The sequence below is a fragment of the Morus notabilis genome, unplaced genomic scaffold (genome assembly GCF_000414095.1).
Source record: "Morus notabilis unplaced genomic scaffold, ASM41409v2 Scaffold78, whole genome shotgun sequence".
Taxonomy (NCBI): domain Eukaryota; kingdom Viridiplantae; phylum Streptophyta; class Magnoliopsida; order Rosales; family Moraceae; genus Morus; species Morus notabilis.
Genome location: NW_010367622.1, coordinates 2,312,111 through 2,324,707, shown reverse-complemented (window position 1 = coordinate 2,324,707; position 12,597 = coordinate 2,312,111). Strand labels below are relative to the sequence as shown.

Here is a 12,597-nt window from a genome sequence, read left to right as displayed (position 1 = left end):
AGGCCGTACGTCATCATGGGGAATCAATCGACGCGACGGTTGCGTCCCCCGAAGGAAATCCAAAGCGCCCAGGCCATCATTGCGAACGAAGGCTCGGGACCGGTTTCCCACACCCAAAGCACGGAAGGACAACCGAACCTAAGTCTGAGGCCGCCTGAAAGGAGCCCTCGACGTGGAGGGGTAGCTATTGTGTGGGAAAATATGACGGACACATGGACGAACGGAAATGCGACACGTGGCCTTGACTGCTCCCCACCAAGCAAAAACCCTCGACGTCTACGGACCCCTCCTATTCCGCTGGAAAGCCCAAAGCGCGAAGTCCAAATTAGGATGACGATCCCTTATGGCATCGACAGATCGTGCTGTAGACACGAAGATCCCTCGACCGCAGAAAGGACCCAAAAAGGGCGATTGGGCCAAGCAGCGCTGACGACGAGGGGAACGTTCTTTAGAAGACGTGACGGGTTGCGTGCAAAAGTGGAAGACATCTGCAGCCATTAATTGCAAGCTCTCAAACCGCCCCACACAGGGGACATAAAAGTATTACGGAGAAGCACATAGCCGTAATAGGAAACTAATTGGCTGAGTGAACAGTGCTGATTAGTGGGCTACGTCTCGGCCTACCAAGGAAGAGCACTTGAGTGCTTCCACCTAGGAAGGAAACCTCCTAAGCGAAGGAAGCCCAGTATAAAAGGAGAAAGACCCCCAGTAAGGCAGGGGTTGAGAGATTCCAGCAAAGAGGAAAAAAAAAGATTGAATAAGAGCAATTGTTGTAAATTGTTACTTTATCAAAATAAATACAAAATCACAGTGGATGTAGCTCTCATTATATAGAGTGAACCACTATAAAATTCATTGTGTCGTTTATCTATGCATGATTTGGTTAACACACAAACACACATATTTAACTAATCCTCACACGTTCACTACACACAAGCCGGTAATCCAAAGGGAAACCAAGAGGTAACCCGGCCTGTTTTTGTTGGCGAAATTTGACCGTCAACAGTGACTGTTTATGAAAACTTTTTACTATAACAAAACTCAAATTTTAAACTTGAATTAGCGAAATAAACAGGATTTTAGTTGTTCACTTTTTTATTTTTTAATCGTCATCTTCAATTATCGGAGAGACCTAGTAGAATGTGATGATATTATTCAACCATTGTGATACTTTTTGGTGAAAGTGGGGCCGGTTGGTAGCAGAGCTAGTCATTTTATTATAAATTCATGAGTGGTCACTGTTCAAATAATACAAAGCAAGTCGAATACGTTATTCGTTAGTATCTTCTTTGTCCGATAACGCTTTTGTTTGTTCTTTTTTGTTTTTGATTTTTTTGATTTTGTGTATTTGTTTTATTTTTGGTAGAATATGAATCTGTGTTTCTGAAATTAACACGTTTCAGTTTTGGGAATGTTTTTACTTTTTTCTACTTTCTTAGCGGTCCACGAATCTTTATTGGTAGATTCTAGCGAAGAAAATCCCACTGAACTTCTTCAGAGTTGCTTCAGAAAACTTGGGAACAACACTTTCTCGGTTAGTTTTCTCTCCCTGTGCATCACTTTGCAAAAAGTTTTAATTTTTCTTTGATTTCTTTTATATGTGCATAAATTGTTCTCTTTGCCTGTCTTCTTTCGATAAATGAGCGTGAAAAAGATAAAAAGGAGTGTAATACATACAAGTTTGGGGAAGTTCAATTATTTTTCCAAAATTATTGGGTTTATTTGCTTTATGGAAAAATCTCAAATGTGAAAATGGATCTGTAAAAGGGTTTTTGAAAATGGGTCTCTTTTTCATTTTACTGTTTTCTTTCCTTTTTATTTTTATTTTTATTTATTTATTTTTAGGGACGAGATTAATTTCCTCTTTGAACTCTCTCTATTCAGACTTTCAGAGACAATCTGATGGATTTGGAGGAAGCTATTTTATCTTTAGAGACAGACATTTTCGTCCCTAAGTAGGCTAACTGTTTTTCTTGGGTCATTATTACTATCAATTTCCTCCCAGAGAAGCGCGAAAATGGAAAATAGTGAAATAGAGCAGAGGCTTTTAGATGCAGGGGAAAGAGACGAGGGGTCGGATCTGAAAAGGAGAGTTTGGAATGAAGTGAAGTTGATGTGGAAAATAGCTTTTCCTTCAATGTTGGCAAGAGTGACTGCGTTTGGAGTTATGGTTGTGACTCAGTCGTTTCTTGGGCATGTCAGTGAGTTGGACCTCGCTGCTTTTGCTCTCGTCCAAAGCATTCTCATTCGCTTTGTCAATGGCATTCTAGTAAGTACTTGCTAGACCCAACTTCTTTAATCATTTTTTAGTCCCTTCTTTTCGTATAATTTTTTAGTGTTTCTTTTTGTTATTAATTTATATTTCTCAAATGTAGGTTTAAAAGAAAGATTTTTAAGTAGAAACTGCTTGCTTTATAATAACCCATTGTATGGATGTCATGAATGCTATGATCTTTTGGTCGGTGGTAGCTATTAGTTTCAGAGTTTTGTTGGCCAGTTTCACCTTTACTGATGTTTTATTTTACCCTTTAGTCGTAGATTTACTTTTATTTTTTGTTTTTCCCCTTTAATATGATTATCCTCTTTGGCCGGAAAAAGGTAGACATTGTTTAAAGTGGAAATGGAACTACCTGTTAAGCAGTGTACCGGTGACATCATTTTCTTTCACATTTCACAACAAAAAATTGAGGAGGAGAAACTGGAAAGTAGGATAAATAAATAAATAAACCTCTAACGGTGGGCACAGCTCTAACACTTAGATTTTTATTAAACAATTATGCTTCTTTTTTTTTTTTTTATTGAGGGAACAATCATACTTCTTTTAATTTGATAAAATTTTTATTATGTGGCGGGTCAAATTTATTTTTAATTATAGTTTTTGTTTTTTAATTCATATTCTACCACAAAATCCTCCCCTTATAAGGGGAAAGTAGTGATAGACGTTATTGAAACCAAAGTGGCCTTTAGAATTCACCCACATTAATTTCTCTAGTTCATGAATGTGAATGTTGCATTCATCTTAGTTCATATATATATATATATATATATATATATTAGTTCATGAACATGCTTGGGTGCATTCATCTTTATTTAGGTTTAGGGATACAATTATTATGGTATCTTATGTTGAATCGAAACATGTTGAAGGTATACTGTCTTTTTGATAATATTAAAACGATACCTTCACGTTTAAGTGAAATTATTTTTTGGCATATAAAATATCTTTTATACCCTTTTAATTAATTTATTCTACAATTAAACTTAAATGTAAATTATTTATTTGGATATGTCAAAATTGTTTATTTTTTTATATTTCTTTTTTTCATAATTTTTAAATGTTTCAACATATTCAAAATATAATTTATATTCACACTTAATTTTGGAGCAAATTAATTAAAAGGGTATAAATGACATTTTATGTCTCAAGAAACGACCTTAGAATACCGAAAAGATTTTTGTAAATTATTTATTTGGATATGTCAAAATTGTTTATTTTTTTATATTTAACTTTTTCATAATTTTTAAATGTTTCAACATATTCAAAATATAATTTATATTCACACTTAATTTTGGAGCAAATTAATTAAAAGGGTATAAATGACATTTTATGTCTCAAGAAACAACCTCAGAAGACCGAAAAGATTTTTTTTTTAAATATGAAAAATACCATTTTAATATTATAAAAATGTCATGGTACTTTTTGAGATGTTTAAATATAACAAAGACAAAGAGTACCAAAATAATCCTATCCCCAAGTTGTATTTTTGTTTATGTACATAGGAGTGGAGTCCAATTTTGATATTTTTCATTTTTTGTTCATTTTGCTGTCCTCCACTAAAACCTTAACATCTTATTAAAAATTCAGGGTATTGAACTCTCGGTTCTTGAATTTTGAGCATAGAAATAGTTAGGTTCTTAACTTTAATTTTGGCACATTAATCCTTAAATTCTTCTTTTCGACAACTTTGCTTCCTGAAAAATAAATTGACGATGGATTTTTATTATTTAACAAATATAATCATGTGTTATTGGCATGGTAACTTAAAATTTTACAGAATGATATATGCAGAATTTTCTCTTAATTATTATTAAAATTAGTTGGAAACTATAACAATTTGCACTTTCTATAACTATTCATTTAGATCTTTCAGAAATAGTTCCTTAATTTGAGTGTTAGGGACCAAAACTATCAAAAAAGACAAATTTAAGGAGTAATTTGTTAAAATTAAAAGTTCTTGGACTAAATTCCTGCAATGCTTATAGTTTAAAGACTACAGTACCAATAACCCTAAAATTTTACCGATGAGCTTTACCAAAAATTACTCTTAACAACTGCCAATGCGGTACCTTTTCTATCTCTCTCACTCTGTTTCTTTTTTCCTAAAAAAAAAAAATAATAATCTATATTTCGGTTTACTAGTTGTCGTCTTTTTCTTCCCATGGAAAGAGCCAACCAAGAGAAGGGGGAATCTAGATATGATATAGAAATCAGATTTTACATTGAACCTCCAAGCCAATGACAAGCATTACGGATCTGGAAGCGCTTCTAGACGTTGTGGTGTCTAGGAACAAAGCAGCTTTTATCACCTCATATGCCATTCTCCAAAACAAAATGTTATAGATATTTGGATTAATTACAAAATTCTCCCGAATTATACCTCTTGTAACACTTATGCCCCCGATCTTTAACACATAATATCCCTTCCTCCTGAACAATGCAATGTTGTCAAAAAAACCCCCTATATTAAATTTTTAACGGAAATTGACACTTAATTAGTTATATCATGGGTATTTCAGTAACTCTATGGTTTGAAATTTTATCTGAATTTAAAACTAATTTAAATTTGTGACTTTTAATTATGAAACATCCATCATTAATTGAATGTAAGTTCAAAATTTTATGAATCTTTTTTTTTTTTTAGAATTCAAAATTTATGAAGTTGTTTTGAACATTTTTTTATGTTAAAAATAGCAAATGAAAAATAAAAAACCATTTTTTTTTTAATAAAAGGACCTTGTTTGTGAGGTGGGGGATTTATGGTGTCTTTGGGAGTGAAGAAGATTTATTTATTTTTTATGTAAATCAGACTTAAAAAATAGGGTGCGTAGGTAAAATAAATATTTTTGCTTGTCAAATGATGATGAGTTTTACCAGATTTATTGAAAAAAAAAATATATCGCTCGTCTTGCTGGTTATGTTCTTTTGGTGTTTTCTACTTCTTTGTACCGTAGTATAGCTTCAGTTTATTTTTATTTTTTTGTATTTTTTTTTAAATTTTTATATCTGTTCTAATAAACAAAACAAAAATGGTATTTAACCTCACAAGGTTAAATAGGAATGCTCTAAAGAAATAAATAAATAAAAAAAGCGTAATGCTAAATGTGTTACAAGAAAAATAGATAAAAAGACGACTATGTTGGAATGACATTAGCTTCACCGGTTAGTTGAAGTTGTTTATAATAGTACCTGATATGTAAAATTGTCATGAGCTATCAATATTTTAATAGAGGATGATAAATGGGACAATAAAATAGAACAGATTTATACTCGCTTATATAACTGTCACTGTTACATAATTAGTGACTAACATCACAGTTTTTTTTTTTTTTTTTTTTTTTTTTTTTTTTTTTTTTTTTTTTTGTGTTTTCTCAACTTGCAATATATCAGGTAGTTATTTTCTTCATTTGTTGTTGTGAGTTTATAGACTAACGCTATTCTCTGCACTATTTTCTGATTGTTCTGTTTTTGTACGGCCTTGAAAATCTCAAATTATTACTTTAAATCAGTAAGATACCATCACAAGATTTTCTAACAAGCGCTATAACAACAAAACGCTTAATTTTGCTATCTCACAATCTAACTAAATTTTCTTTTTTATTCTCTGGATATGACTATGAAAAGCTTGGCATGTCAAGTGCAACCGAGACTCTATGCGGGCAAGCATTTGGTGCAAAACAATACCACATGATGGGAATATACTTGCAACGTTCATGGATTGTTGACTTCATCACCGCAACGATAATGCTCCCTATTTTCATCTTCAGCGCGCCCCTCTTGAAATTGCTTGGTGAGCAAGCAGACATTGCGGCCGTGGCTGGGAAGATCTCCCTCTGGTGCATACCCTATTTGTACACCTTTGTCTTCAGCCTCACCATTCAAATGTACCTGCAGGCGCAACAGAAGAACTTGATCGTCGGGTGGCTCTCAGCAACATCGTTCGTCTTGCATGTGGTGTTGTCGTGGATTTTTGTGTATAAGCTCGAGTGGGGGACCGTCGGTGCTCTGGCGGCAATGAACATCGCCAGCTGGTCGTCTGTCATTGGAATGTTTGTGTATATCTTTGGAGGTTGGTGTACCAAAACATGGAAGGGATTCACTCTTGCTGCTTTTGTTGATATGTGGCCTGTTGTAAAGCTATCCATATCTTCTGGTGTTATGGTGTGGTAAGTTTTGTACCTTTCTTTTTCCTCTTTTTTTTTGTTTTTGTTTTTGTTTTGTTTTTGTTTTTGTTTTTGTTTTGTTTTGTTTTTCTTTTTTTGTTTTTTTTTTGTTTTTTTGGGAATAAACAAGAAAAGACACCCCCAATAAGAACTAAGGACATGCTAACTAGGTTGACAATCCAAAGAACCAAGCTAGGTTGACAATCCAAAGAACCAAGGTTCTAACCCAGCTTCACTAAATATTATTAAACAAGCAATAAGAAATTACATAAAGTTGGGGTAAAGCCCAAAATTAAGGTAAAAAGAAGAATAAACCAAAATAAAAGCCTACAAAATTACTCCAAACTTTCTTTTCAAATCTTTTTATTAATCTAAAGCCGTGTATATTTCACACTGAAGGTAAAAGATAAAGAAGAGATGTGGAATTTCCCTCAAAGTTGTCATATTTAGATTTATTCATAGAAGGAAATTAGGGGATTAGAGAATCCGGATTCTCCTATTTTGATTCCTTAGGTTTAGGAGGAAAGTTTCCTATCCCTTATTTTCAGGGATTTGTTACCCTTATTAGTTATGTAAATCATGTATATAAGTGTGTAATGGTTACCGATTATTTCAATGAGAAAAATAGAAGATTATTCTTCCTCAAAATCTTCATGGTATCAGAGACTGGTTTTCTGAAAAAACCCTAGCCTCCATTCCCAACTGGCCCTCATAGCCAAGCACAGCCATGGCATCCGAAACAACCAGCTCTACCTCTGAAGTTCCTTCTCATTCCGATCAAACATTTGCTCTTCCAAATCCTGGACATTCCGGAAATTCTGAAAATCTTTCAGCCCTGATCACTAGCCACAAACTCAATGGCAAAACTTCCTCCAATGGTCTCAATCAGTCCGGATGTTCATCTGTGGCAGAGGCAAAGAGGATTATCTAACAGGGGAGATTCCAATTCCGAAGAAGGATGATCCAGGCTACAAAAAGTGGAAGGCCGAAAATCATATGATTATGTCTTGGCTCATCAATTCAATGAATGTTGATATTGGTGAGAATTTTCTTCTCTATGAGATTGCACAAGAAATTTGGGAAGCAATAAGAGAGACTTACTCTAGTTCTGAAAATACATCGGAGTTATTCGCAATTGAGTACATCCTTCACGATCTACGGCAAGGAGATCTCACAGTGACACAATACTTCAACACACTCACCCGTCACTGGCAGCAACTAGACATTGTTGAAAGCCACGGATGGAAGTGCCTTGAAGACAATGTCCTGTATCGAAAAATAGTGGAGCAGAAGAGGACATTTAAGTTTTTACTGGGTTTAAACAAGAACCTAGATGAAGTTAGAGGCAGGGTGATGGGAACTAAGCCTCTTCTGAGCCTTCGAGAAGCTTTTTCTGAAGTTCGCCGTGAGGAAAGTAGGAAAAAGGTCATGATGGGTGGTCAACATTCATCTCCAACGTTGGAAGGATCTGCCCTCGCTGTCCGTGGCTTACGTCCTCCAAATCAGCAGGATTCTCGACAACAAAGGAAGGGAAGAGCATGGTGCGATCACTGTGCTAAACCTGGCCACACCAAGGACACGTGTTGGAAGATACACGGCAAACCTGCATACTAGAAACCATCAAAATCAGGTTTTGACAGAGACAGCCGTGCAAATTCAGCCACCACAGCCGAAGAAAAGCCAGTCACCGCCGAGTCAAGTCCCTTCACCAAGGAACAACTTGAAGCGCTCCAAAAGATTCTAAGCAGTACCCCCTCGTAGCCCGCTGCCCCTGCCCCATCCGCGAGCATGCACGCACAAGCAGGTAATTCACAATCTGCATTCTCTGTGTGAGCTAAACGTTCAAGACATTGGATTGTTGACTCAAGAGCATCGGACCATATGACGGGAGATGGGTCTCTCTTTCATGCATATCAACCGAGTACTACCAATCTCACAATGCGCATTGCCGATGGTTCTTTGTCTACGGTGGCCGGGATTGGATCCATTCGACTCTCACCCGATATCATTCTCAAATCCGTGCTTCATGTCCCTAAACTCAATTGCAACTTAATGTCCATTAGTAAGCTGACTCGTGATCATCATTGTGTTACTAAATTTCTCCCAAATGTGTGTGTTTTTCAGGAATTGGGTTCGAGGAAGAGGATTGACAGTGTTGAGATGTGCTCGGGACTCTATCTCTTCAAGATACCTCAACTTGGAGAAGCTTTAGTTGGGAGCAGAAACCTTCCTACGAGTCAGTCAATCAGTAACTTCAGTCCTAAGTCTATTTTTAATTCCAGTGTCAAAAGGATAGTGAAGTCATGTTATGGTACTATCGGTTGGGTCATCCAAACTTTATGTATCTCGAAACGTTATTCCTGCATTTATTCATCAATAAAAATTCAAAATTTTTTAACTGTGAGATTTGTCAACTTGCAAAACACACTCGTTCTATTTATCCAAGTGTGCCCTACTATCCATCAAAACCATTTGCATTGATTCACAGTGATATTTGGGGACCCGCTCGAATAAAAAACATTAATGGGGCACGGTGGTTTGTGACTTTTGTGGATGATCATACACGACTCACTTGGGTTTTTCTTATGAAAGAAAAGTCAAAAGTTGATAGAATATTTCAAGCATTCAACTCCATGGTCCAAACACAGTTTAGTACTAAAATCCAAGTTCTTAAATCTGATAATGCTAGGGAATATTTCTATTCAGTTCTAGGCAACTACCTGTCCCGACAGGGGATTGTCCAAATGCGTTCATGTGTCAATACACCCCAACAAAATGGAGTGGCTGAGAGGAAAAACCGTCACTTGTTAGAAGTAGCCCAATCCCTCATGTTTTCCACTGATGTTCCAAAGTATCTTTGGGGGGAAGCTATTCTTATCTCTGCATATCTCATCAATAGGATGCCATCCCGTGTTCTAAAATTTGGTACACCACGTCAAGCCCTCATTAACATCTTCCCTAGTGCTCGTGTTCTTTCCTCCTATCTTCCTTTCAAAATAGTTGGGTGTTTTGCATTTGTCCATGTATATCCCAAAACAGGAGTAAGCTTGATCCAAAATCCATAAAATGCGCCTTTATTGGTTATTCCACAAATAAGAAAGGTTATAAGTGTTTTTGTCCCAAAACAGGAAGAGTCTATGACACAATGGATGTGACTTTTTTTGAAAAAACTCCTTATTTCTCCAAAACTGAAATTCAGGGGGAGAGTAATCAGAAAGAACTTCAGCTTTAGAGTTGGGATTCCTTGCTAGAACAACCTAAAATTAGCCCAAATATACAGCCACAAAATGCCGAGTCTAGCCTTATGTCCAGTCCAGTCCATGTACCATCAAATCAACCAGAAACGTCTCCTTTCAGTCTAGTCCCTGAAGCTTCGGCTAATCCTCCCAATATTTCTTCCTTGAGTCTACCCTGTCTCTGCCAGTAACTAAAGAACTTCAGGTATACACCAGGAGGAAAAAGCAACCTCAGGGGGAGATTGAGAACTTAGCACATCTCATACCTGTCCAAGAATCTGAACCGGACCCAATGACTGCTGAAACTAGCACAGGAGGTGGAAATGAGCCGAAACAAAAAGGATCACATGAGACTCAGACTATAGATGATTTGGGACTACCCATCGCCTTAAGGAAAGGTACTCGAACCTGTACTCAACACCCAATCAAGAATTTTATATCATATGCAGGTCTCTCTCCATCCTATCGAGCCTTTACTTCAGGGCTGGATAATGTTCAAATTCCAGCAAATAAGTCACCCAGGATGGAAACAGGTTGTCCAAGAGGAGATTATGGCCTTGGAAAAGAATGGAACATGGTCTATCACTGAACTCCCGCCAGGAAGGAAAAAGGTGAGTTGTAAATGGGTTTTTACTGTGAAGCACAAGGGAGATGGAAGCATTGAAAGGCTTAAGGCTCGGTTAGTAGTAAGGGGCTTTACTCAATCCTATGGTGTTGATTACCAGGAGACCTTTGCTCCTGTTGCAAAGCTTAACACCATTCGAATACTCCTCTCATTAGCAGCGAATTTGGACTGGCAACTTCATCAACTTGATATAAAGAACGCCTTCCTTAACGGAGATCTTGAAGAGGAGGTCTACATGGAAATTCCTTCGGGTCTACAAATAAGCAACAGCAACAATAAGGTGTGCAGGTTATTGAAGTCTCTGTATGGGCTTAAACAATCCCCACGAGCGTGGTTTGGTAGATTCTCAAGATCAGTAAAAGAACATGGATTTATTCAATGTTAAGCGGATCACACTCTTTGTAAAGCACTCTCCAAAGAACAAATTAGCCATTCTCATTGTGTACGTTGATCACATTATCCTAACCGGAGATTATGAGGAGTCACTGAAAATCAAACAATCCTTGGCTAATGAATTTGAGGTAAAAGATCTTGGTCCTCTACAGTACTTTCTAGGCATGGAAGTGGCTCGATCAAAAAGGGGAATAGTTGTCTCTCAACGCAAATACACCCCGGATTTACTCAAAGAAACTGGTATGCTAGGATGTAAACCTGCAAGCACCCCTTTGGACTCTACAAAGAAGTTAGGGCGTGAAGAGGAAGGAACCCCAGTAGACAAAGGAAGATATCAACGTCTAGTAGGGAAGTTCATTTATCTCTCCCATACTAGGCCTGACATTGGCTTTGCAGTAAGTGTCGTAAGTCAGTTTATGAACCATCCGATGGAGGAACACATGGAAGCTGTGTACAGAATTCTCAGGTATCTAAAGATGACCCCTGGAAAAGGGTTATTGTTTAAGAAAAACGGTTGCAGGAATATAGCTCTATACTCTGATGCAGACTGGGCAAGAAGCCAAGTAGACAGGAGGTCGACCTCAGGGTATTGCTCTTTAGTATGGGGGAATCTTGTAACATGGAGAAGTAAGAAACATACTGTGGTTTCCAGAAGCAGTGCAAAGGCTGAACTAAGAGCCTTAGCAGTAATGATCTGTGAAGGAATATGGATCAGAAGAGTTATGACCGAGTTGGGGTTGGAGTTTGAGAAGTCAGTGACACTTATGTGTGATAATCAGGCTACTATTAGTATCACAAAGGATCCAATTCACAATAGAACGAAACATGTGGAGATAGATCGGCATTTCATAGCAGAGAAGATTGAGAACTCAGAGGTGCAGTTGGTCTACACTTCTACTCGGGAGCAACTTGCAGACATCTTGACAAAGGCGCTGCCAGGACCTAACTTTGAGGAACTTTGCAACAAGTTAGGCATGTACAATATGTACAACCCAACTTGAGGGGGAGTGGAATTTCCCTCAAAGTTGTCATATTTAGATTTATTCATAGAAGGAAATTAGGGGATTAGAGAATCCGGATTCTCCTATTCTGATTCCTTAGGTTCAGGAGGAAAGTTTCCTATCCCTTATTTTTAGGGATTTGTTACCCTTGTTAGTTATGTAAATCGTGTATATAAGTGTGTAATGGTTACCGATTATTTCAATGAGAAAAATAGAAGATTATTCGTCCTCAAAATCTTCAAATGTGTATGTTAAGATGGATGAGTGGCCATACTTGAATGGATCGCATACAGAATGAAGTTATTCGTAGTAAAGTAGGTGTAGTACCAATAGAAGATAAGGTGCACGAAGGCCGCTTGAGGTGGTACGGACATGTCCAACGTAGACTGCTAGAAGCACTAGTTCGTGCTTGGGAGGACATTCTTATACCTAATACTAGGAGAGGGAGGGGTAGACCAAGAATTACGTGGACCGAAGTCGTTAGGAAAAACATTCTAGATCTAGGCCTTCAGGAAAGTTTAATTTCGAACAGAGCCGTGTGGAAAAATGAAATCTATATAGCCGACCCCAATTAAGTAGGGATTAAGGCTTGTTGTTGTTGTTGTTGTTGAGTCACTTGCTCAGGCAATACTCTTTACTTCTAGCAAAAGAAGTACATAAGAACCTGAAACAACTTCGTCAAACAAGAACTCAATGCAAGAAATAATAGACTGAATAACTAGAAAAAGGGGTTCTGGCTCCTTTCATTGATGAAACATTCTCAAACAACCATTACAGCAAGACTCTCCTTCTAACTCCGGAAGAGGCTAAACGTAAGGAAGAAAAGGAAAAGAATGAGGGATTTCGAAGACCCTCTACCTCCACAATCCAACCCAATGTTCTAATAGATTCCACGTGCGCC

General features: G+C 37.2%; 1 protein-coding gene across 3 annotated transcripts in view; it reads left to right on the top strand.

Annotated features, from left to right (window-relative positions):
- Positions 1–1,260: 1,260 nt before the first annotated feature.
- The window catches only part of LOC21410612 (protein DETOXIFICATION 24), a 26,107-nt gene continuing 14,770 nt past the window's right edge, over positions 1,261–12,597 (top strand). Inside the window, exons 1-4 of one of the 3 annotated variants that reach the window (XM_024175416.1) lie at positions 1,261–1,276; positions 1,440–1,534; positions 1,885–2,269; positions 5,903–6,444. In XM_024175416.1, the coding sequence (XP_024031184.1) occupies positions 2,018–2,269; positions 5,903–6,444 (794 nt within the window). In that variant the 5' untranslated portion in view covers positions 1,261–1,276; positions 1,440–1,534; positions 1,885–2,017. Of the gene's footprint in view, positions 1,277–1,402; positions 1,535–1,884; positions 2,270–5,902; positions 6,445–12,597 lie in introns of those variants that run through there. The other 2 variants (XM_024175417.1, XM_024175415.1) reach the window with 2 other exon arrangements.